A 26,781-nucleotide genomic window follows, 5' to 3' on the forward strand; every position below is an offset into this window, starting at 1 on the left:
AAAAAAAGCCATATAGTAAGTTTTGTTGTAACTGCTTGTTACAACAAAGCTATGCAGAGGATGCCCAGCAGAAGACCATACGAGCCACTGCAGTCAGCTAAGAATGCAAACTGAGGCTACATTTCACACAAGCTCACCAAAATGTACGTTTGGGGAAAAGAACATAGGAAAATGTTGCCTTATGTGATGATTTTACATTTATGCTGCGACAATGATTGGGTGGTGGTTGATCAGAAGTGGTTCAGACTGGTGCTGGTGGTGTGATGATGTGGAGGATATTTTCCTTGCACTTTGGGCTCCTTTCTATAAACTAGTTATTGGTTAATGCTACAGCCTACTGGAGTTTTGTTGCTAACCGTGTCCATCCCTTCATGACCAAACCGCACCCATCTTCCGCTGTCTGCTTCCAGTAGGATGAAGCATCATGTCATAAACCTCAGATCATCTCACACTGGTTTCTTGAACTTGACTGTAGCTTAAAAAGACTCCACAGTCAAGAGAACTCAGTCCATGTATATTCTACTGAAGTACTTCAGAACAACTTCAAGGTAATTTCATTTTACTTGAGTATATTTGCATATTGTTTAAAGTATTTAATCTCTCATTTCTGCTTTAAAATCTAAGGAATATGATCAACTTCAGCACTTTTACTCCAATGTTTGATTCACCCCACTGTTCATTAAAAGAGTCTAGGTTGAAAACATTTGCAGGTGGGTAAATAAATTGCCAACATCTAGGGCTTGACCTTTTTTTTACGAGCTTTTATATGTCAGAAGCCCTAACTTATATTCAGGTGTCAACACCACATTTACCACAGAGGAGCTAAATAAAAACCAATCTGCTTTTAAAACTAACAGTTGTCATTGGTTAAAGTACCAAATCTGCATGATGGGTTGCATTTGGGTCAGAAGTAAATAGTGACTCCCATCCTCCCCCCCTCACACCACTGACAAAGATGGGACACCAGTCGGTTCAGGTATTAAACACAGAACACATTGTCAGATTAATTGTGTGATTGTGCTGTAAATATTAAATGTACCGGACTTACATTTTAATCCCTCTGTCCTCTAGTATTGCTTTGCTTTGAACGGGTTTCCATTCAATTTAGAAATGAGTGATTTGTATTTCATGTTTTAGGCTGCTGCCCTAAGAAGACAATATTGTAATTACAATAAGCTTCTTATACGCTGATACAATTATTGAGGTGAGGAGTTTATTCTGTTGCGTGAAAGTGGGACCTTATGCTCTTTCAATTTAGAAAACAACACAAGTTTGATGAGGATAAAGAAATTTGATCCCAGAGCATATGCCACGTCTTTGGGGAATTATTTTATGCCAACAGAGAACAGCTGGCGATACATTTATCACCTTGCTACTGTCTGGGATTATGTGGTCAACATAGCAGTAGTGTAAGAAGTACACAAATCCTTCACGTGCGTAAAGTACCACAAATGCAAAATGCACAGTTTCAAGTAAAAGTCCTGCACTGGAGATAGTATGAGTATGGCCCTTTTGACTTATATCTTCATGCTTTTCATTATTAGATAGCAAATGAAGTATATTACTTCTTTTATTGTGAGATTATTAATGACGAAACAAAGAAAAAATAAATTCTGCAGCACAAACAATCTCTTTAAAACGTCTCTTATCCCAGCATTCTTGAACATATCATGGATTTCCAACTTTTTGGACCTTGTGAGCTAGTTAAATGAAACATCCCGGATAGTTTCTACTACTAAACACTCACAAACAACTGAAAAGCATTAAGGGTCCTGAAGCAGACACTTATTGTGAAAGGTCACAATCTATTTTTGAGGATGTGTTATAAGATTGTTACCTTACACTACACATATGAGACTTTAAATCAACATATTGTTGATTCAGTGTACAGATTTGACTGTTTTTTTTAAAGCATCGCGATAATTCTTTCTTTCTCTCCAATCTGCACGTCATGGAAATAATCGTTGCAGTCCTCACAGGCAGTCCTGCATGTCGTGCAGATGCAGCAGGGAGTCACTGCTTAAACATATCTGCATCAGTAACGGCACTCTAAAGTTACCATAACAGTGGAAAGGGACTATTTTTGCATTAAATACTTTAACTTTTAAAACGTCTATCCGCCTAATTACAGTCCCATACACTGGCTTTTCAGCACAGTAATTGTACTAGTCATGAAGTATCTTAGAGCCCAGTATTAGTTATTTCACTCCAACAGTGGGAGCTGAATGTTTCCTTTTCACCGCTGGCACAGAAAACGCGGAGGACGAAAATGAAGACGTGTGTCTTTAAAGGGTTAACGGGGGGAGGAGGCGCAGCAGCGGTCAGCTCGCCTGGGTGGAGTGAACTTTAGATATGTAGTACAACAAATTAGCCAGGAGGAGAGCGGTGTGGCAGAGTGAAAACCCCCTAAAAGACTAGATTACTCGCTTAAGAAAAAACCCATCCTGGCCGGTAAGAGACGCTCCAAACACTGAGCTGAGATGAGTGATGTGAGCGAAGAGTCGCTGCTGGATTATTTCTACTCGGCCGGGGGCGACTCAGGCAGAGTCAAAAATGCAGATATACTGAGGACATTTAAGCCTTTTATTGGGCACAGTGACTTGCAGTTACGTGGTAAGTAACCAGAGGTTGTATCGTGGATTTAACTCCGTGGAAATATTAGGCGGAAAAAAAAACCGGGCAGATGAAATGAGATGAGGTCGTGCTGCATCATTAGAGCGGGATGGCAAAATACCAACTGACCTCGTGTTAGTATGACAGTCCTCATAGTAAGACTAACATTTATCTTTTGGTTTGTTTGTGTTTTAAACACGCAACATCCCCTTTGTCTGCTTTAACAAACGGCTTTGGGGTCGTTTTCATTGTTTTCAGTTGGAAAGGAGACATCTGGTTTACATTAAAAAGCCCCTCCAATGAGTTTCAGCAGGAATTGTGTCATTTCCTCCCTCGGGCACGTTTCTAACTCAAACAGAGGACCTGAGCCACCCCATCAACAAAACATGTCACTATGCAGTGTCACAAGAAGGCCCCGTGGCTCCTCCTCAGAAATGAAAACGACCAGTGGTTATAACTAATTATTACTTGGCTTTTATGCACCATTTGAGCCCAGGATCAGTGTATTTGCCATAGAGACTTTTTCTCCTGTTCTTCTCCACCCACCCACCTACTACAGATGCTTATGCAATCATGTCCTGAGTCACTGCTGACACCACGATTCTTCTGTTATTGGGTTTCTGCAGAAAAAAAAGTGTTTGGGAGTAAAGTTGTGTAACTCTATGTACTCATAGATATGCTTAGCTAAAACAACATTCTAACATTCTGACAAATAACCTCACTTTCATAGAAGATATCGGAACTATAGAGAGAAAGGGTAACATTTTAGCTACAAATTATTTGAAAAAGTTACACCTTTAAGCATTAAAATATACCGTATGCCTTTGGCAGACAGAAGGTTTGCTTTGACTGCCTTATTTGGTCTGGTGATAGCCTATATATAAAGATGGACATAACCAGCATGAAGTCATCCACTGTGTAGTGCAATCGTGTTATGAAGCCTCAAACCCTTTATTATACTTATTTTTTCCATGTCCTTAAGTGCACTTGCTGCCAGATGAGCCACCTCCTACTGACCATTAAAAATCTGTTTCTGCATTGGCTTCCCTTTGTAGACCCTGTATCCATATCCATGTTTTGTAGACTGTGGGTTATGACTATAATTGGTCCATAATTTAATTGGTATATTTATTGACTGGATGAACTAACTATTTTTATCAGCCATGGGTTACCTTCAACCAATGACATCAATGACCCATAGAGAATGAAGACGTAGTTGGAGCAGTTTTGAAAGGGTTGACTACACTCAGCATAGCTACATAGGTAATTATCAATTGATAATTACCTACGTAAAAACAATTTTACATAGAAGCACATTCATAAGCAGTCACTTTCAAAACCTTACAGGTTTTAAGCTTCGTGTTCGTTGACACGCCCAAAATACCCATAGCTTTGAACTTATTGGCCAGCAGTTCCTTACAATGGCTTGATTAACATGCTGCCATAGACTGTGTGGTAGCACTGGGCAGAGACAGATAATTAACAGTCAACTCTAGCAGAAGGAAAAGAAAATGGAAAGATGGATTTTCATTCTTTTCTTCAGGTTTCTTATTGTTAGAATCATATGGCTGCATTATAGAAGATTTCACTCCCTGTACAGTGGAGTCCTTGGGTCCTGCACAACTCTGTTGCTTGTGAAGCTCGCACACAAGAATTTCACTCACATGTGCTGTACCAATGTACCTGCACATGTGATGTGACAATAAAAGTGATTTGATTTGGTCATGAAGAGGAAAATTAGCTATAAATAACAATACCACTTTTGTTCAAGACTGTAAACATGTTTATTTCAGCAGTAAATTGTGGCATTTTAACATATGGGTCTCTGGAGAATGGCTTGCTAAAGCGGCCTCTGGAAGATCTCTTGGCAAATATGATTGGCTTAATTATTTTTAGACTGCACACAAAAGTCACAGACAAAAGAAACAGAACTCTATGTAGGTGTGACTAACTGAAATACATACCAGCAGGTATTTAAAGCAGAAGCAACATCTCATACTGTTTTTGTGTATTGTGCAAACAGATAAAGCAAAGATTTAACAGCTCAGGGAGTTATGAACTAAACAATAACAGGCGTCTGTGTCATAGAGTGGCAGCACCCGAACTAAACGTGCACATCAAACTGGTTTGGTGACATAAACACAGTTAAAGGTGTCACTTGAAACCACTTGAAGTTAGTGGTTATATCAGACCACATGAAGCTGCAGCACGGTGTATCAACTTAATAGCACGTTAAGGTTTATGAATACATTTTCTCTTTTCTCTAACAGGAGGATTATTTGTTTTTATTTTATCTTTTCAAAAGCTGTGCAGCACATCTCTTTTGTGTAGGTGTGCCTGCTAAACTAACAGCTGCGAGTAAGAGCACGTCTCACGAAGGCAAACAATGAGCTTGTAATGCTGTATCTAGTCCCTGTTCAGCAGTGATTTTACTTTTGTGACTGCCTGGAAATGCAAACATATTTTAACCTTCTCAAATGATTATCCAGAGTGACCTTGTATTGCAGTTGCCAGCATGCACTGTCCAGATGCTGCATCAGCACTGCAGTTGTTGACAGAGGTTTAGAGAGCTGCTTTGATGCTCTGCCATCTGACATCGCTGTCCAATTAGAAAAGTGCTTCCCACACATTTAAAGTCTGTCGTGGCATGCGGTTGCAGCTTTTCCTCGTGTAATTGTGGCGATAGTGTTTTAATCATAATTAAGTCCACATGCATGACTGGATGTAGACCTCTAATGGGGGCGTTTTTGTGCGTTTTTTTTTTAAAATCAGACAACAAATCTGGGGCAGCTGGTAAAAGTGTAGCAGTGTTTGAGGGGAGGGGGGTACATGAAAGTGAGTTTGTGCGTGGGTTGCTTGTTTTTTTGCAGACCTCTGGCTAACAAGTAACTAGCACATACACGATATTACCCACTGTGCCATGCAAGGAATTCTTTTGTTTAGGCAGATGTAAGTGGCCACTTCCTTTGGATTTCCTGTTGTTGCGAATGCGAACTTTGCAACTGTCTCCCTACAAATGTTCTTTCCGTCAACATGAGGAAAAGGAAACGCTCCAATTGTCCCGAGCCGCATACTCACATAAACACCTTGGCGTGAATGGAATACCTACGTCTGGAAAGGTTTATGTTTGCGAAGCCGTCCTGGCTGCCTGATGATTAGTGTTAGCTTTTAATCACACTTTCTGCACAAGCCTGATATCTGCTCACTGGTGTAAACAAAGGGCAGGAAGCTTTATCTGATCAGCTCGTCACTTTGTTTGGTTCTCACAGGAAAGATTCACTGTAGGTTTTCAAGTGACTCGAGTTTTTAGCCTAAGGGATAAGTTAAATTCTGTTTACATATTTGGCTGGAGGGGAACGTATTTTCTCTTTCTTTAAACTGAAGATTGTAAAACATCTGCTCTGCCAGTAGTGTTCTCATCCAAACCTCATTTGTCTTGTTACTTCAGATAAAGTAACAGAACCCAACAGCTTTACCGGCAGACTCACAAACAACACATCTAGTATAAACACTAGAAATATATTCAGCTCCGTTATTGTGCTGTTTAATAAATATTATCTATTGTGCATCTTTGGGTATCTTAAGGTCTATGTACGCAAAACACATTCTTCTTATTGTCTTACGTCCAGCATCCACATCACTATAACAGTGTTTTGTGTCCTTTTTTCCATCCTTATTTGACTTTTTGAGTATTGGAAGCACTCATGTTTTAAAAAAAACATTAGAAACTATATTTAGTTTCCTGTTTTTGAACTCAAATATTTTTTCTTTTGCAGCCAAATACCGAGAGGAATTCAAGCTAATCATTGACCGAATCGCTGTGGTGAAGTCTGAGAATGTAAGTAAACTACTCAAATATTTTTACCTTTTCTGGGAAAAGTTATTCTCTCATTGATTTTCCAGTCATACGTCTTACACAGAGGCCATGCTGTGAAAGGCTCAGCGGAACCATCGTGACTGAACAAGGGGTTGTCCAATCTGTTCAATCTTTGTGTTTTGTAGAACCGTTTGTACCCACTGGTTTCCCCCAGGGGACACAGCTGCAGTTTGTGTTTCTAGACACTATTTCCATGTAGACTAAAAATTCCTGCAAGAATAAACAGAGTAAACTCATCTGAGTTATAGATTTGATGTTTCTTTCTTGAAGAAACAGTTTGAAATGAACAGCACGCTTATCTGTGTGATAAATGTGAGGATACAGAGGGAGGTCTGGAGACTTAGCTCGCTGATCACTCTTTAAAAAGAAACACCTATCAGCAGCTTTAAAGTTCAGTAAATGACAAAATATCAAACCTGTGTAAATGTGCAAAAGAAGACGTTTAAAAACAAATTTTGGTGCTCTAACAGTTTCTTTTGGCAAATGCAGATACAAAATGCTAATCCCTGTAAACCAGCAATGTGTCGTTTTTACATTTATGTTTATCAGATTTAAACAGACTAGATGTAAAAGGTTATTTAATGGCTTACTGTGGAGTTTCATGCCTTTTGATGGAGCACGGTTGTAATTTTTTGTAAAGAAACTAATTTAGTCCTGGGTTTAACTTTGTACTTAAAGCTGCACTAGATCTAATCTAGATGAGCCCTCCTCCTGCAGCTCCCCCAGTCTGTTCTAAACTACACAAATATTTATAGTACAGTACTGACCGGATCTGTTCTGAAAAAACAAAAAACAACAATCCAAAAAACGGTTTGACCAAAATCTTCACAACAGTTAAACTTTATAAATCCTGAAAATTGGAAGAAGTGCTGGCGTGTTACATCCTCTCAGATCACTTGAATCACAGCATGCTAAGAGACAGGCATGTGTCTCATAACTCCTGGTCCTATACATAACAGCCTCTGTGGGCCCCCTTCTTTTCTTGATCCATATTTCTCACACGTCTTCTGATATATTTTTTTAAACAAAGAATAAGCCAACAACTGTGCACAACAATGTGTAGTGGTCCTAAAGATAGCCAGTAATCAAATGTTTGTTTATTTATTTAAATTTTTTTTATAATATGTCTATAAATCTATATCATTCAGTCCTCATTTCTCACTGTAGTATAAAATCACTAATTGTTAAATGAGTTTTGCTTTGAGAGGTCAAAAGGTGACCACCTAGGCCACCGTGATTGTAAATAATGTGCATATATATTTTTTTTCATATTTTGGATGGACAGAAACATTATGTGCATATTTTGATAATATCTTTAGAATTTAAAGTAATGAAGGAATGAATGAACTGTAAAGCACAAATTGCAGTACCTTGATAAAGTATTAATAATAATAGTAGGTTGAAATGCAAAGTTAGGTTTATGATTTCCTGTTTGTGCTCCTTTTATGTTAATTAAGTACCCAGCAAATATTTTTTAATTAATTCAGAAGCATTGTCATCGTGACATTTTAAAATCCTGTTTCATCAGCCTGGCTGGTTTCCTCAGGCCTTCTTTACCTCACAGCACAGCTGTTTAAAAACAATGGGTCCAACACACGATAAAGGCTAATGCTGCCTTATGTTAGCACTGCTAAGCTTTCTGTTGCTATTGCTAATTGCTATCGATATATGAGTAACTTTTAGTTGCCACTGAACAAGCATATTTTGTGTCAACATCATTTGTTGATGGACTTGTTGCTCTTTCTGAAATTAAGTGCCATGCATTTCATGATGGTAATTTGTGCTGGTGATTTTACCACTACAATGGCCTGCTAAGAAATTATTATGGACTTTTCGTCTAATGATGCCAGCTGTAGATAGATGTGAGAGTACTATTGATTTTCCCATCAGAATCTTGGCATCATATACTTTACTAACCTACATAATATATGATCCAATCTGCAGACTTTACAGTGCTTAGATTCATGTAACCTGGACAAAGTTTTTTTAGTTGATGCTACAAAAAATTCTTTAATATTCCAACAAGATTTATTTAAATAGTAAGGCTGTAGCTAAGGATTGTTGTAAATTAATCTGCTTCAGCAGTAAACGGTGTCTGGGGTTAGTATCTTTAAGTGTTTATCTTCTAGCTGCCTAACTGTCCAAAATCCAATGATTTTCAATACTGACAGAGAACAGCAGCAAATCCTCACACTGAGGAATTAGATTAGATCAGTTAATCAAGCAGCTGAATGATCACCTCAGCTGTAATTCAAAGAAGCTAACTCAGCTTTTGAGGTTTAATAATTGGGTTCAAAGGGCATTAAAGATGTGAGGTCCAGCAAAATGATTAAAGACGTACTGATGAGTGTGATTAGCGCACAAATTACTTTAATGTATCTAATGGTTCTTAGTTAGAAGCTACAGCAAGTGCTTCTAAAATTCACCTGACTGTGTGGTAGTACTATTTCCTGCTTTATTTAACATGGATGTTGTACCGTTTCAATGTCTTTTACAGGGTGAGAAATATCTTATCCTCAAGAAGAAATACAGGAACTTGGTGCAAGAGCGAGAGGCCAAGCATCTTAGGCCAGATGGAGACCGACAGAGACATCTGAGTCCAGCGAGAACAACAACAACCTCAGTGCAGTGGGAAGTGACAGATGCCCCGACATCTACTCATCATGAGAAGGAGGAACAAGATGTGCCAATGTCATGTGGAGAGGCTGACGCCACAGCAGAGGTGAATTTGAAATCAGCTCACTATTCTTTACTCATTGTGAAAGCCAGAAAAACTGTGGGACAGACAGGGTGTGGTTGAGCTACAACACTGGGTGCTAAAGTGTAAATCGCCAAATTTATTTCTCGCCTCAGTACTCTGTGGCTACTCTTTATGTTAGTGACACACTTTTCTAAACAAGGGCGTTGCTGTTCGAATGCTTCGGGTTTTTTCGCCCCTCTAATCTTAGCAAGTGTCAGCATTTACTGACAGAGCCGCTGTGTGAGAGAATAAAAAACTGTTTTGTTTTGGCAAATCTAAGAATAAGCAATGTCCAAGGCCTTCTGTCTTTGCATAAAGGGCATCGTTGTTTAATACATACAACCAACTGTCAACAAACATTATACTCCGTAACCTCATAGTCATCATCCAACCATATTGTTCATGCAATAAAATTACATTTATGCTATGCTGCTTTTAGTATTTTCACACATGATTAGTCTGAGCAGGTACTGAAGTAAACATTATCTGCCCACACCAGATGGTGAAGGACGCTAAAAAGCAAGCAAAATGCTAATTCTGGCTGTTAACCAACACTCGACACAGCTGAATGTTTGGCCTGTAAACACTCAGCTCACAAATTAGGATCACACAAAGTTTATCAGACACTATATCTGTGCTCCTGTAGGACCAGCGAAAAGGTGCAGACCCTGTGCACCACTCTCCACGGCCACCTCCTGCCATCCAGATCCATGAAGCCCCAGAGCAAAGCAACGCAGAGGATGAGCTGGACAGAGATTCTGGGTCAAAGGTGACAGTTTGTTTAATAACTTAGAGGCAGTGTTTATTCTGGTATTTCCTGGCACAGAATAGTACCATCGGTGCCTTTCACACACCTGCAAAATGCAAACCCACTCACTAGCAGAGAAGTGTGTGCTGGATGGTCACGTTTCCAGGAAAACTGAGATGCAGTGTAAAAAGAAAGTAAAAATAAATGCCAGAAACTCATTTTAAAAAGCTGGACATGTTTACAAGTCTGCATTTCTTTTAAAAAAACACCTTGTATGATCGCTTCAGTTGTAATATCAAAAAGTTGCCCGTTTATGGTTAATATTGAACCTGTGCTATGTAAACAACACATGCAGGAATCCAGCCTGTAAGAGAATTGCTGGCAGTGAAGAATTCAAAATAGAAAATGAAAAGATTCTTTTGTGATCATTTGAATTTTATAACAAGAATTTTAATCCAGGTAGAAACCAGAGTCTTTAATTCTGTGAAAAAGAGTTTAGACTGGCACTAATACTGCTGGAGAGGCTTATGTCTGTGCATTAGTTGTTTTAGACAGTTTTAGGTATCTGGTTAATTGGAAACCCTTTGTATCTGAAGATCTTAAAATAAATGTAACGTCCTTTTGATAAAAGCTGCAGGCCTTTCAGAAGGACATTCACTGCAGGTTCATTCTCAACATTTAGCGTCTTTCACTGTACTTTGTCAGAGGAAGGGAAAGACTTCAGGGGAAATGGGAAACACTGACTCCTTTCACCCACCAGGTGGTGCCAAATAAATTAACTAGATTTGTAACCACATGTTAAATGTGAGAGGGAGGAGGACCAGTCGGGGGAGAATCTGCATTTAAACTAAGCCCTCTTATCATGGTAAGCAGCAACATGTTGAAGATCATTAGACATGGGGATTCATCCCAGGGACTTTCCTCGATGACCTGCATGACACGTAGATGAAATGTGTTGATGTGCGAGTGTGTTAATGTAGGACTTGAAGCAGATTAGGTGTGTTTATTTAAGGTGTCTTGATGCATGCTCAATCATCCAGGTAATCCAGGTAAGGAAATCCTATTAAGTTGATGCTGGACGCTCCGTCTAGACAAACAGAATGAGCCTTATGGTGTTTATTTATGGTGGTAGCCACTACAACCTTTGATATAAGTACACCTATTAAAGTGTTGACAGTTGTTTCATGTTACAGAGACCATCTGCCAACTGTGATATTTGGTTCTTGGATTAGAAAAGAAAAAGATATTTAGATTATCACAGTTCCCAGAAGTATTTGGGAGGAAACCATCATCACTTTGTTGTCTTATCCACTAAAAGAATTAACAACATGGTGTTGCGCCACAAAGTTGCTGGGTGTAAAGTTGATGTCCAATCTGATTTTCTTCCCACAGACATTGCCCAAATGTCTGTGCTACCTTATAATCTTCTCAGACCTGTCGAAATTTGGCCCGCTTCTCGAGAAGCGCTAAGGCAGGAGTGGCTCCACATCAAGAGGTTTTAGTGTGTCATGTGGTTCTCCATAGGGCAGATCTGCTAAACTCATGTTGGTCACAACGGATTACAACTAGAGCACAACTGAAAAAGGTGATTTATCAGTGCTGGCATGTGCGTTGGAGAGTTAAATAAAAATAAATTGATAAAGTTATTTAGAAATGGTACTTTCCATTAGTTTATTCTTCAGAGAGTGGCGAAAATGTTAGTCACACTATGAATGGTATGGTCATTGTACGACAATGATCCAGACTGACATACCTGTAAACTCATATTCACAAATTGCACTGCAGCCCTGAGCTTTTCTAGATGCCACCTGACTGAGGTATGCAAATGTTGAAGCAGTCACATTTGATATTAGCTTCTCTTTAACCCATCAGATCTCCGGTACAAAATCTGTGAGATGCCAAGTTGCTGGTAATAATGTGTCAATGCACCTCCCTCATCTAAACTTAAAGGAGTATTTTTTAGTAGTGCAAATGTGTGTGAAGACATTCCCTGCTGTGTGGTTCATGTGAGAAAGAACAGCTGTGGAAAATGTTGATTCTCCAGAAATAGTCAAAATTGAATGTGAAACAGCTTACATCTATCAGAACAATTGGCACAAACGTTTGGATAGAAATTAATAAAATATAATTTCTAAAAAGAAATATACATTTTTAGATTTAGACATGAATGTAGTCTTGAAATCATTCTCGATTCTTATGTTCAGCACTGTAAACCTGAACAAATTAGAACTTGTATAGTTGTAAGTCTTTTTAAGTTTATGAACTTAAAAGTTGAAGCTTATCAGAACATTATGAGAACAACAATATTTTGACTACATTTGATATGCATATTCTGACAAAAGTTTTAAAAAAGTCATAATAATTAAATTCAGAAATATTTAGTAAGTAGAACTTAATCAGTGATCAATTTGCTTTGATCAATGGGCCTTGATCAGTAGTTGTTGATCAATGGTCATGAGAATTTGCATATTAATGATGAAGGAACTGACTCACAGCCCATTGTTTCTTTCAATGGTGCTAGGTGCTAGTTTCAGTCAAGTTTTAGTTTTTGTGTAATGTGCTGTTTATAAGATTGGGGAAACCTGCAGTCAGCTGAGACTGAAGAAGTCATTTTGATGAGTGACGAAATGTTTCTCACACCAAAAACGCTACGTCCAGATAAACAGAATCAACCTTTTGGGAACTAGAACTTAAAGTTTTCATTTATGTCTCCCATGTGAATAAGTTGACAAAACTTAAAAGGAAGCACAACAGAGTCACTTTTTAGGTTTACCAAAACTCTGTTTGAACTCCTTTGAAGGTTGGACCTCTGAGTACACATGCATTGGGGGAGGGGGGAAAGTGCAATACAGGAGAACTACTTAGTCAGTTTAAAATTAATTGAACTATGAAGAAGTGATAGTTGTGGCTCTTCTCCATACAGTGCTATTTGTTCAAGTTCCTCCATACTAGTGTAAGAGATACCTGTATGGAGGTATCTTGGAGTATCCAAGAGATGCCCCAAATTTTGCCTGCCAGCATGTATGCTACAGTGAGAACACATTTAGTGGTGTGGCTAGCATATTTAGTTTGTAGAAATATTAGACATTGTTGAAAAAGAAAAAAAAACAATAATTCTCACTAGAGCAGGGCAATATGGCCAAAAATATTTATCACGATATATATTTGAAAATTTGCGATAACGATATAACAGACGATATAATTGATGCGAGACAAAATACAACTCCACAACATTACTAGTGCAAAAAGACAACCTTCCATTTATTTTCACTTAAACAAGAAGCTGGTTTTTATGTACATTAAAGCTTTATAAAAATGTAACAGTGCAAATGCAAATTCCTTGCTGAAAGTTTAACCAAAAGGCATTTCCAGTAGAAATGGGCTGACATATCCTGAGCATAACCATGTATAATATCCACTGAAGTTAAAAAGAGGTGCTTTGCAACATTAAACTGCAGTGTGCAGTACGTATTTTTTGGACCATAAGGTGCACGGGATTATATGGCACATTAAGCGAAACAAAGCAGTCAGATAAATCAAACTTTATTAAACTCATTCTTCTTGCTTCCTCCACTTCTGTACCATTGTTTCATTAATGTTGAATTCTCTGGCAGCTGCTCTATTCCCATGTTGTTGCAGTATATTAATGACTAACCTCGTATTGTGGATGGATTATCTCAGTTGTTCTCCTGACTGAAGTTTGGTCCGTTTACAGCATCCTGCCATGCGATTGCATTTGTCTCTAACCATGAAGAACCTTCACGTTCACTTTTATAAGTGGAAAAGTGTTAGTGTTCGTCCTCCAGCTTCACTGTTTATGTTATGCTAACATAGCTGTGTCGCTAGCGATCACGTAGCACATCATTATATACCAGCTAGCCCAACTTCAGTAACCCTACAAACGTCACTGCTGTTTAGTTTCCTGTCTTCATTTATGTTGGAAGTGATAGCAGAGCTGTACGTTTGATTTTTTTCAGAAATCTCTCAGTCAGAACATGCAATATCATGCTTAGGTAACTAGCGAAACTAGCGAGCTAACTTCCTGCTAACTTCTAACTCCGTTAAATGTAATAACTTTTGTTTTCATGGATGCCTGGAAGTTAAACTTTATAGTTACACCTGGTAAAGCAGCAATGCTGATCGTTTTATTAAAGATGAAAGAATTTAGACAGTTTTTAACTCTAAGTGATGCTGCAGTGTTGTTTGACCTGAAGTATACGGAGTTTAGGACCCAGATTACTCCCAGATTTAAGAGCATCTTAGTCCGACAAATATGACAATAACAACGGCCGCTTGCATGTTCTGCAAAAAAATGTGCTTTGTTGTGTATCTGACGGACAAACACCAAACCAGTTACACATCACTGAAGTTGCACCATTTTTACAAACCAATTCTGGTTCATCAGTTTCACTCAACAATCGGCCATGTGCGTATGAAAACAAAGGCACTGCGCATGCGCGTTTTACTCCCATTCTATCGCGATATTTCATTTTCCTATCGTTGCCTAACATTATACCGGTATTACCGTGAACGGTATAATATGGCCCAGCCCTAATTCTCACTTTCAAAAGGCTGAGGTTCAGCAACATCTTCCTCTCAAAAAGCTCAGCCATTTCCACATGGTCATATCGCTAAAGGTTAATTTGTCTTTTTTTTTTTTTTTTTAAACAGCTCACATCACTTACCTAACAAATACTCCTGCCCTTTTTTATCAGTTCTGAAATCTTTATGAGCTTCATCCCCTTAAATTTGAAAGACTTTGTCGTAATGTCTGTATACAATAGCAGTTTGTCTCAGCTGCCGTAGCAAACTCAGTCAGCTAAATTAGTGAAGTGGCTAGGTTAGCTTATTAGCTGTTAGCTAGCTGCCACTACAAAGAATAGATTTGCTGACATTTCACTAAAATGCTTTAGAAAAGAGAGAAATCTAAAGAAAATTCAAGTACGTACTGTGATACAAACAATGCTGTTAAAGGTCAACAGTGACTAATACAGAGCCACTTACAGCCAGTGTTCCTTGCTTTTCAATGAGTCTTCCAATCAAACAACTGCAGACAAGTGGATGGACCCCTATACTTGACACGAAATGACCTCACTAGTGAAGTCTATTTTAGAAAATAAAAATCTAAGTAAAAAGGTCTGTTGACTGTTTTTAAAGCTTGCAGATAAATGCCTCAATAAATTCATTATTTTTAAGTCAAATTGTTTTTGTTTTTTTTACATATTATAAAATTTCTATGAAATATTTAAAGAAAGAAATAAAAGCAAAAAAAAGATAAATATTGTTAAACTTTGTGTATAATGTTAGTGCAACAACCTGTGAGCAACCAATAAAAGGACATTCTAAATCAATCTCAATCAACCCAGCTGATATACCGACTAAACATGTATGTTTGGGATCAAATTAACCCCAGGAGTAAGATGTCTGCCATATAATTTAAATAATTTAGTAAAATTAAATTATATTTAGGTATCTAATATCCAAAATAGTTGAAGTTGATTCAAAATAATAAGTTGAATTAACTCAAATAAAAGAAAGTGTTAGATGAATTAAGCTTTTTTGAGGTACTCGAACTAATGTAAAAATATGTTTACATTACTTAGTTTATTTAAGTACTTTCAACGTTTGGGTTTACAGTGAGATTATAAAAGTTGATGAGTTTTAAAAGCCTTGCAAGCCTGTTCATCCATCCATCCATTCATCTGGCTGGTGTAGTAGCTTTGCCATGATTGGTTCCTCACCCTGTTTTTAAGCGAAAGCCCGGACACTCTTTGAAGGAAGCTCATTTTTTCTGCTTGCATATTATTTGGGTCACTACCCTCAGCTTGTGGCAATAGGTGAGGGTAAGAATGCAGACTGGCTGGTAAATTAGCAGCTTTGCTTTCACACTCCAGCTAATTTTGCTAATCAGTTGGCTTTTTCCTCTTACTCCCATGATGAGGTTAACATTTGTGGAGGCACATTTGTTTTAAGTGAAATATCTTTACTCAACTATGTGAAGATATTTATGTAACAATAACTTCAGGAATTCTTTGAAGAATACTGATATGCTAAGATGGAGAACTAACAATTACCTGCTAAACATCCCACTGTAACCATGTAATAATGGGAAGTTTTAGCTCAAAGCATTTCTGTCTTTAAGTACATCCTCAGTGTCTGTTGACTCAGTGGCCTGTTTAACTGTGGCACTTCAATAAATATTTAGATTTTGGACAAATGGTCACTTTTAGGACCGCTTGAGAATAATTTTAAAGGTGAGATGAAAATTCAAGATTCTTTCATCCTCTTCTGTCTTTCCCTTGAATACATACCCAACAATGGTATTTTGTTTTCTCTGTCTGTTATTACTGGTCGCCAGCAAAAATAGCTAAAAACGCATGTGTGCCAGAGTGGAGTAGGCTGGATAAATATCATCCCTCCACTTTTCGTGTTCGGCAGAGTGACATGTGCAGTTTGTGCCACAGACATGAAAGGGCCGAGTGTTCTAACATGATGTCTCTGTGTGAGCTGAGAACAATTTGCAATTCTCTCACACATAAATCAACCACTATGACACTTTTATACACCGCTTTCATTATTTAAGAAGTTCTCTTCTTGACCTCTTTACACTAATATGGTGACAAAAACATATGGCCTGACTGCAGGCGAGTTGTTTTTTGGGTTAATTGTTAATTGGATTGTTATTCATTACCCCTTATGTGTGAATGCGTCACCTCTGTCTCGCTGTCTCATTACCTATCTATCTGTCTCACACCCTTTGGTCACATCTCGCCGGCTGGAAAACATCACAGCAGTGTGACCAGTGTGTGAAAAAGTGTGTGTCCTGTGATCTCAAATCATGTTGTGGGAGTGTTATGACTGAAACAGTAGTTAACTTTTATCAGAGCTCAGCTTTTTGTCACCTCTGAGTAACACTCTTCTGACTTTGTGTTTCAGTCTGAGTCGGAGCAAGACGAGGAGGGTACAGGCAGTGTGGGCTCTGCTTCTGTCGCTGTAAGTGCTTCTAGCTCTTTTTTCTATTGCTTTATTATTGATGAAGAGATATAAGTGAACCATTTCAGGAGTAGAGCCGCTGAAGTTTCCTTTTTGTCTCATTAACATGTGTCAATCATGGATTTGGCCTTGTAAATACACATTCACTCTCCCTGTGGTTTCACTAAACAAACAGCAGACGTTAAAATCCAAACCGTTGAAACCAGTTTCATCATGGGCGTCTCCCACAATGTGTCAGCTGGCTGTGACTAGTAGCATGTAGGAAATGGATTAGAGGTTTGTGGCCTCAGCACTATCAAAAGAGCCCATAACAGGATGTGTGTGTTTGTGTGTGTGTGTGTCCTAGCTGGATCCTTTAGAGAAGGAGTGGATCTATTCTGCTGCCGGTGCTCGAGTCCCTGACCTCTCTCAGCTGCTCAGACAGGACCGCGCACTGGCAAACAAGAAGGTAGTGCTGCCCTCTGCCTCAGTGCTTAAAGGATAAATCCAGTTTAGTACTATTATCACTGGATTTGATGGGGCAAAAAACACAAACAGCCAAACAATCAGAAAGTTTCACTTTAAACACATAACTCCTTTTCCAGACTTATTTAGAAAAGGAAAAAAATGGTAAAACTATTATTGAAAACTGTTTTGGAATTGGGTAACGCTGGCGAAGGACAGATATAATATAACAAAGTGGGCACAAGGTAAATTTTAATGAGGCCTCGCTAGACTGTCAACTTGTTAAGAAGGTATTCCATGAAGAAACCCATGAAAAAAAGTCTCTGATAAGTTAAGAATACTTCTTACAATCAAAAGTATAAACAAAGATACGAATGTTAATTAACCTGCTAAATTACGACAGGTGAAGTAATAAAATGTATCTTCTCACAATGCAACATGGAAAGAAGATCAGTTTTACATGGAAATCTTGGAATATGGTGGTAATTGCCAAACAACTAACCATTGATACAAACCAAGTGCACCACGAAGGTATGATGCATCCCATCACACCCTAAAAACGTGACAGATTATGGTAGAAATTCTGTATTATGTAATCTTTTACATATATATTTAGTGTCGACATTTGTCAAAAAGGGTACAAGAGATGTAATAAACTTAAATGATTTGTTCTTACTGAAGCAGATAACACCGATTACTCATTATTAAACTATAATTAAAATAAATATTAGGCTTAGCGGTGGGTCAGTGAACACCCGTTGATCTGAAAAAATTTATATTTCATTACAGTTTTGCTGAGGTTGCTGGCTGTTGCTAGGTAAAATCAGTTGCAAAGAGGTATGCGGTGCTGCAAAGTTGTGCTTTTGAAAAAGTGCAGCAGGGCAGAATTTCTACTCTGAAGGGACAATTCAGTTGGTAGTTGTTGGGCTTATGCAAAGAAGACAGACTTTAGTGGTACTTAAAGAGTCTCCTGACATAGCAACACAATCCACACCCTGACGACCTGATTCATGTTCCAACTAACGGTTGGTCATCACAGTGCAAGAGCTTTAGAGGAAATTTGTCTCCCCTTTGGTACTTACACAGTAACTTGTAACTTACTTTACACAGTCTATTTATTTATTTATTATGTTTACTGAAACAATTAGTCACACAGCATTAATACAGACAACAGCATCAGGGGTTTTTAAAAAGCTATTCTTGGTCTCGTCTTTTTAATCTTCACAGTCCACACCTGGAAAATTACAGCAGTGAGCAAAAGGGGCTTTAAAACGCTGCTGGTTCTGTAGTTCCAGGAAGTACTTGAGTAAGGATAAAATCTGATTGCTTCCTTGCTTGTGTTTCTGTCCATGTCAGAATTCAATGGTTATTCTAGTATTAAAGACATAAATAAATGATGACTGAAAAAAAGATGAGTAAACAAAAAGAAAACATATCTAACCGTTTCAAATGGCTGGAATAATAATTAATATTTGTTTTCACTAATACTTGTGTTCTTGTTCTATTTTTGGTGGGGTGGTGATACCAGGATTTCACTTCAGTGAGTATTTGATACCCTATACGTAGCATGTTGCAGTATTATATCTACTTTGTGTTCATTGTTGTTTATCGTTCAATGACTATTTCTGACCTGTTGCTTCTCGCGTTCTCTTTTTGACACACGATGGCCCCTGGCTGTGACCGTGCCCACCTTTTCCAGGGTGTAAGTTTCACACATCATACTTCCATCTGCATCCTGTAGAAATTCGAAGTTCATTTCCAATGCCCTTTGGGAAAATTCTCAATGCATCTGCAATGACTTGTACTCAGATTTGTCTTTCGCTTTCGTAACGTTTACAAGCTCATCCTGCTGCAATTTTTTCCCCTTAATAGTATTCTGAGAACTCTGTGTTAAAACATCCAGATCACGCATTTCAAAGGTCCACTATCAAAAGGATTATGAAAGATAGCTTTTTAGCTCCTGTGCCCCCCTGACAACCCAAATCCTTTTATTTGTCTCCCTGTGCGCTTAAGAGATTTTGAGCTCCTGTTTGTTGTCCCTCCCCTGTGTCACAGTTCTCACACCGTCCTGTGGCCATGGCAGACCACCTTCTAAGAGTAGCCTTAAGCCTTTGCCATCTCTACCCGGACAAGATAGCACGGCCGCCATTGAAGTTTAGGGAGATGGGGAGGGAGGGGGGGATTAAGGAGAGTCTTAATGCCCCACAAAGAGTTCACCCACTTAAAGATAATCTGAAAGTAATAGAGGAGGCTGGGATTAATTGTAGAACAATGCTGGTTGTGTCCCTGGGAAGGTGCTAATTCCCCCTCAGGCCTCTTTGATGTTCCTCTTTAGCCTTCAGCCTTTCCCTGCTCTGCAGTGGTAGAAGCATTTCCAGAGATAATGCACAGTGATACCGACAATCAAAAAGTCACACGACTGCTGGCGTCTTTAACACTGGGAATTATTATATTTGATCTTTTGCTGGCTTGATTTTACTTAACAGAGGTTTAGCCGAGTGTACCACATAGCAAGCTGCAAATCACACGTTTGAGCAGCACTGAAGGGATTACCCTTCAGTGTTGGGAGGACTTAAGTGTTTCCTGTTCTGACAAAATGTTTGTGAGGATAAGGTGGATTTATAGATATGCTCTTCAAACAGTGACCTAAAAGTGAAGGCTTAACACAGGTCATCTCACCTGAATGCAGCACTTCTCACCCCAGAGTCTAATGGCCTTTCTCTCTTCCTGTTCTCCTCATTACGTGGGCCTCCGTTTCTGCCGTGATGGACTTCCCCTGCCACACAGTTTGTAAGTACATCATTAGCCCATCACTCCTCTCTATCTTCCTCCACATCCAGGGAAGTGTCAGGCACACAAGGCCTTTGTGTCCCCTGTCGATGTCCTCTTTAGCCACCACTTCCCTCACTGGAGAGCACGTGGTGGGGACAGAGCCATCCCTGAGTGAGCAGACAGGTGGGGGGTTACCTCAGTGTGCAGGAACAGAAACGAGAGGTGCAGGAGGGAAAGACGCAGCATCCTGTTCAGCCTCGTCCATCACTCCTGCCCACTGAGAAACCCGCTGAGCCGCCTGTCAAAGAGCCCCTTGGCCAATCTGTCTTAAGCTGTGACAGGGGACAGACAAAAGAGATGGAGATACTCCAGCCAGACAGCATCTATCACAATCTGTCTCGCAGACGAGCGACGCTGAGAGATGGAGCTACATATGGCTTCCTCTTTGCCTTCAGTGGATAAGATAGATTTTTCTGTTGCCAGCTGTTGAACCAACTTGTTTTGCTATGAGCATTAGGAGTTCTGGACAAAATTTTAAGCACTGGTAGTGTCAGTTTCTCTTGATATTTAAGTCACAGGTTGACCATCCAATCCTCTGAGAAACTTTATCTGGTCCCAACATTTCTAAACATCTACTACATTAAAAAAAGGTGTTGACAGCATTAATAAGACCGTTTTTTACTAGTCTCGTGGGTACAGAAGATTCTGTTTCCCATACAGATTGGTGGAAATGACACAAGTTACACAATACGCATATTAATGCTGACAAATTTGACTGATATAAAATTTTTGAAATATTTAGTGTGAAAATGAACATAATATGAGGATTTATTACTAATGGGGTATGACAGAAAAAAGGACAAAATGCTAATATATCCACTTAATTTGTCCAAAAGATTGAATTTTTATACATATTACACATAAAGGTATATATATTATACACATTTTTAAACAGCTGCAAGTTTTTTTAAAGATCTGAGGCATTCAAAGACTGTCAAGTATTTATTTTAAAGAAAACAGAGATATTTAGCTTTGTAACGGAAGTGTACTGGTAGTTGTAATGGTAATTTATATAATGCAGTGTGCTTCTAATTTGAGAGAAAGAAAAAAATCATTGCTGATTTTTCACAGCCACACGTTTTTATCAAATAACGTCAGTATTTTTTATGTTATGTTGTAGCAGTGAATAGTAGTAGTGAGATCGTTCGACCAGTTAAACTCATAAAATCATCACGATAAAAGAGTTTTTTTCATTTTATTTGATCCCCTGTGAAGCTGTTCAGTTAACCGAAGTAAAGAGGTTACAGGGTTTTCATCTGTCCGCAGTTAACATGTAATTCTGAAATGGTTACTGTTTGATTTGCTCTGTTAAGGGTCAAACTGCTGAAGGGATGGATGTGGTTACTTAGCTGACATCTGCACCTACGCTGCTTTCACCTGTTGATAGCCCATAATTATGCAGCTTAAAGTGTAGGAAAAACAGAGGAGATCACAGTTCTAGTCAGACAGGTGGATATGATTTGCATGTGCTGCGTGTACACATGCGTATTATTTTCACACCTATGAACATATTTTTGCTTGAGGACCTCTCCGTGTATCTCTCAGACTTCTATCATGGGAGCTCTTGTTTTCCTCCTTGACGTGTGCTGACAGTAGTGCGGTGATGTCTGGGTGGGTCTCCCCTCTGCGGGTCACACTAACATCATCAATCTTCCCCCTGGTGACAGGCGGCTGGGCCCCCCAACTGTGGGCACAGGGCTGTGTTGTTTTGTAATTAGGCTTCGTTAGATGGCAGGAAACCATCCCTCCATCTTACCATCTCTCCACAGCCCTCCCCCGTGCACAGCTGGCCCTCTGAACTCAGATAGCCAATAAGAAGCCCAGCTCACTGTGGACCACTTGTAATAATGCCAAATATTATCTGATCATATTTTTAGGACTAACAAATGTTTCCCTATTCCAAACAGACAGCTCTGCACTGGGCTGCCAAACATGGCAATGAGGAAATGGCCACACTCGTGGTTAATGCCGGTGGCGATGTCAACATTAAATCAGTGAGTGCATTTTTTTTCCCCTTAACTTTAGACAATAAGTTTAAAAGGGCACTCTTAATGATTTTATGCTTCACATTATGTATTTAAGTTCTAAAAAATGTATCCAAATAAAAAGAATCCCTACATATTCTAACATTCACTTCCCAGTATCCATGTCTTATACTATCCACTAATGTAGAAGTCCTATTTATATTTAACATTATCCAAGTCACAGTTGGAGCACTCGTATGCACAGAAAAGCATGAAACCCTGTCATTTGATTCATCGGTCCAAAACATTTAAGTACTATATTAGTATATACATACTTCTTTGATGATAATGTAAAAGGTAGAAGACGTATTATGGGAGACTAATGCAGATCTACAAGTATAAATGCAAGCAACAATATTGCCCAGAGAACTATAAATTGCACTTTAATGAATGGCTGTTTGGCTAGTTTAGCCTGAATGCTTAAAAGTTCAGGCTCTAGGCTTACCACCAGAGACAAAGAATAAATTACAGCTGTTTTTATAAGCAGTGTCTCCATCGTGGGTGAACTGAAACCACAGCAGTGCCCTTGTAAATTTTATTTCAGTTATGCTTTAGTGTAAAATCGCAGTCATTGTTTTCTTCATGGCGTTCTTCTTTCTTGCAGCACGTGAGTAACCAGGCTTTTCCCGGGCACGGATGGGTAATGTACAGTAAATGATTTGTCTTGAAAGAACAACCGCCTCGCTGCTGGCCTCTTCTGCTGTGATGTAATGCTCCTAAAAGATCTCTGTGAAGATCCAGCTGTACAAATGTATTACAGGAGCACGTGTTGCGGGGCTGCTGCGGGTCTACTCCGCTAATAAATCATGTCATGTCATTTTAATTGTTTCCCAAAACAGTGCGTCAATGTGCCAGCATGCACAACTCTACAACTATGCAATTTTCAGAGAATTACATGCAATTATGTTTTTATCATTATCTGGTGTTTCCATAACCTTTGCTAATTTGTATATTCTTTTCCATGCTGTTTTCATTGGCTGTCCTTGGGCCTGGGAAACTCTAGGGGGTAGGTACTTTCAGCAACCTTCCAGCACTTTGCCAAAGTTATTCCCCTCAACTCCACACAAAGTCAAAATGTAAACTCGAAACTCTTTTTATGTGTCGGTTGAGTGACTGTTTTTGGCGTGTTTGCATACCAAGCGGCCTCACCAAGAAATTACCTTCAGAATACACATGTACTTGCATGTTTTCATTTTGTTTTACACTTATTTTTGCTCTGCAGGGATACACACCTTTACACATCGCAGCGTTACATGGACATCGGCACATTCTTGACCTGCTCGTAGGGACATACGGTAAAAAGTGGTTTTGTTTAACCTACTGGTGCCACAAAAAATGCTTTGCAAGTTTTCGCCACTGAAAAAGAATCTTGCAAGTAATTTAAAGAGTAACAGCTGGTTACCTCATGTAGGTAGATTTGTTTACCTTTAGATTATGTGTCATTCCTTAAAGCTTTTGGTGTAAGATGTCAGTGAAGTATCTGCTTAGGCTTATCTGCTGCTTAGTCTCTGCTTTCAGTCATTTATTTTTTGTCTTACCAGGGGCTAAAGAAAACTTGCGGGACTACAGTGGTCATCTTGCCTGCCATTATCTTAACATCAAAGAAGCAGAAGGTCCAGATGAAGACTGTGAGCTACGTGAGTGAATGATTCTTCTAGTTTTGCTGCTAAAACTATTTGATGACCTTCCCTGCTGTGGTTTTGTATTTTGTTTAAATTCTTTATTTGGAATTAGCTCCTTTGAAAATAGGATTAATACACTTCAGGCTCATCCACACAAATGTGCATGGGGTGAAAAAGATATAGGGGAATATGTGCGTTATTCTCAGTCTTATGTTTTTCTTTTCAGACACTGGTGATCAAGTAAAACGGAACAATACAAACAGTGTAACGCATGAGAATTAAATCCCCCGTCCACTCGGTGCTATTTTGCCAACTGTGTCATCTAACTTCAACATTTTAATATAAAATCAACAATATCAGCTGCACAAAATAGAATCAATAATAATAAATAGATATTCAGCTTCATTACATTCCTACATATCAGACTTGCCTGAGATATGTAGTCTGCTTAGATGTTTTCTGCTATGTGCAGAGCAACAACTGCAGTGCGTCGGCCCTCTAATACCCACATCTGTAAACAGGGAATGCCAGTCAGGTTGGGGTTGATCGTTTCACACAGCAGTGTGTGTCTGTATCAGCCCATCACAGCAGCTTTACCATTACAAACAGTGATCATAATTTCTTCAGAGACACCCTGCATAGCAAGAGTTTGCCGCTGCAGGATGCTGCAGGATGCATGTTAAAAATCAAGGTGGGGGATGAATTCTTTAAAATATCCTTTTAAAGAAACTTTCCTGTTCACAATAGGAGTGTTTCAAAAAAATATCTACATCCAGAAGAAAACACAAAAAGCAACAGGTGGTGATATAACTCTAGAAGTATAGAAGTGTCGGCCAATCAGCAGCCTAGGAGGGATAGTTATTAGACAAACAAACACGGCACATGGCAGTACAAAGGAAAATCTGAAAATACAGCCGTATATGCTGACGTCCATGTTCTTTTCTTACAGCAATACACACTGAACGCATGAAGTAAAACAAATTAGTTCACACATTTGACACTTAACTCCTCGTCCACACATAAGCAGTTTTTTAAACATTTGGTTTTGAAAAGGAATCCTTGGTTTATCACAAGTCACTGGGACTGTGTTTGATTTAAGCAGCTCTAACCACACTTTAAGTTGAAATAAATAAATAAATAATAAATAAGTAAAAATATTTTTTTAGGAATAGCTCAACATTTTGGAAAACATAGAAATTATGTAAGCCTGCCTATCTAAATACTTGCATATCACTTTTCTTTAATAATATTTATATATTTTTACTATATTCGAATTTATTCTACTAACTGTAGTAACACAACCGGTTTCATTTCTTTTAAATAACAATTGATGTAACTGCATATTTATGGACACTGACACTAATAGAAACTATGAATCCCCTGTCACTCCTCTGTGACATTCAGTAACCCCATCCTGAGTCATTTTCCTTTTGCCAAAAGGAAAAACAACACTTGCTCCTCATCCAGGCTTGTAGTGCAGCTACACTGAAGACAGTATTCAATACAGAGGAAGTGATCAGGTTTTATTGATTAGTAAATCTGTGATGTTTTGGACTCAAAAACGTACCTAACCGTCTAACCCCCTGCAAGCAATGTGCACTGAAGGATGAAGGATTAAATAAGGAATTTCTGGACAGCGGAACTTAAACTTGGACCCAAATTCAAATTTGAAAAGGCTGTTGGAAGACATCCATAGAAATATGCAGATTTACTTTATCCGCTTCTGTTTTTGAACAGAGGAATGTCACTCTGTCTGCACACCAACTGTGAAGTAGACAGTTACTGTAGTTTTGCATAACTATCTGGTGTAGGAGGGAACAGCAGTGTTCTGTGTTTATGATAAGCTAAGCTACACCACATTGGTGTTTATTTCCTGATCTAAACTCGACAAGACAGAGGAGAGGACTGTTTTCCCAAATGTTGAAGTTTTTTTTTATGCCATGTCCCGTCCTGAAACACCTCTCTACAGTTTGTGCCCATTAATGGCAATAAAAAAAAAAGGATTTGATTGACTCAGAAATCATCAAACCTTGGTTTCACTACAAAGTTTCACCTGCATTGTTACTATGTATCAGCTACTATTAGTGTAACATCGGACACTGTATAGAACACTGTGGTTCTTTCACTCATTAATGAATTTTGTTTCTTATGCTTTCAGAGTTTCAAGTAACTCAGGCCAGGGAGCGGAACAAGAACAGGAAGTTGGCATCGTTGTTTCACTCAAAGAAGAAGTGGGGGTCAGCAGAGGAGCTGGCTCCGATAGAGGAGGAGAGGACAGCGTCACATCAGCTCGCACTTCCTGCTTTTAGACCCAGAAAATTCTCCCGCTGAGGGAAAACAAACTCCAGGGTCAACCCTGTTCTGACGCTGTTCCCACACTCACTCTGTCACTCACTTTGCCCTTTCAGGCATTCATATTTACACACATGTACCAAGTATTAATGTGTATATTTATTATATGTACACACACACACACACACACACACACACACACACACACACACAGGATTCACACCTGTGCTTACAGATCCAATCAAATGTTTGCCACCTAAACAAAATTAGAGAAACCAGGTATACTTGTTCATGCATATAATCCATATTTTTCCTCACAGCTTGTTTAAATATTTTTTTGAATTTTTAATTTTGTTGATCAATGTTCTTCAGTGTTACTTAAAGTGACACATGCCTTACAAGTTTTCCTTAAGCTGATGGTCAAGCTAGTGATTTTCTCTATTTTTCTTGTTTTATTGTTTACAAATTCAATGAAAAGACCAAAAATGATAACGTCTTAGTCTCCCTCTCTATACTTGTTCAGCCTTTCAGTGGTTTTCAGATCTCTAACTTTTAAAAAATTGCTCAAGAATGCACATTTTTAAGAGTGACCACCG

At 38.7% G+C, this 26,781-nt stretch overlaps 1 protein-coding gene across 1 annotated transcript; it reads left to right on the forward strand.

Moving 5' to 3' along the window:
* Nucleotides 1–2,318: 2,318 nt before the first annotated feature.
* Nucleotides 2,319–26,398, forward strand: LOC146645705 (uncharacterized). The gene is made up of 11 exons (XM_085393815.1): nucleotides 2,319–2,613; nucleotides 6,390–6,451; nucleotides 8,988–9,212; nucleotides 9,877–9,999; nucleotides 16,915–16,971; nucleotides 17,318–17,419; nucleotides 20,276–20,290; nucleotides 22,155–22,247; nucleotides 23,494–23,566; nucleotides 23,813–23,908; nucleotides 26,052–26,398. The coding sequence occupies exons 1-11, from the start codon at nucleotides 2,481–2,483 to the stop codon at nucleotides 26,222–26,224; spliced, it is 1,152 nt and encodes a 383-aa protein (XP_085249941.1). The 5' UTR covers nucleotides 2,319–2,480; the 3' UTR covers nucleotides 26,225–26,398.
* The last annotated feature ends 383 nt before the right edge of the window (nucleotides 26,399–26,781 follow it).

This window comes from Rhamphochromis longiceps, linkage group LG20, assembly GCF_057381845.1.
Source record: "Rhamphochromis longiceps isolate RC_006_pf linkage group LG20, R_longiceps_female_GT1.1, whole genome shotgun sequence".
Taxonomy (NCBI): Eukaryota; Metazoa; Chordata; class Actinopteri; order Cichliformes; family Cichlidae; genus Rhamphochromis; species Rhamphochromis longiceps.

Excerpts from the sequence above, each read along its gene's own strand:
- LOC146645705 (XM_085393815.1), top strand. The coding sequence starts at position 2,481 with ATGAGTGATGTGAGCGAAGAGTCGCTGCTGGATTATTTCTACTCGGCC. Across the intron at positions 6,452-8,987 it reads CTGTGGTGAAGTCTGAGAAT|GGTGAGAAATATCTTATCCT; the intron begins GTAAGTAAACTA and ends TGTCTTTTACAG. Across the intron at positions 23,567-23,812 it reads CCTGCTCGTAGGGACATACG|GGGCTAAAGAAAACTTGCGG; the intron begins GTAAAAAGTGGT and ends TTGTCTTACCAG.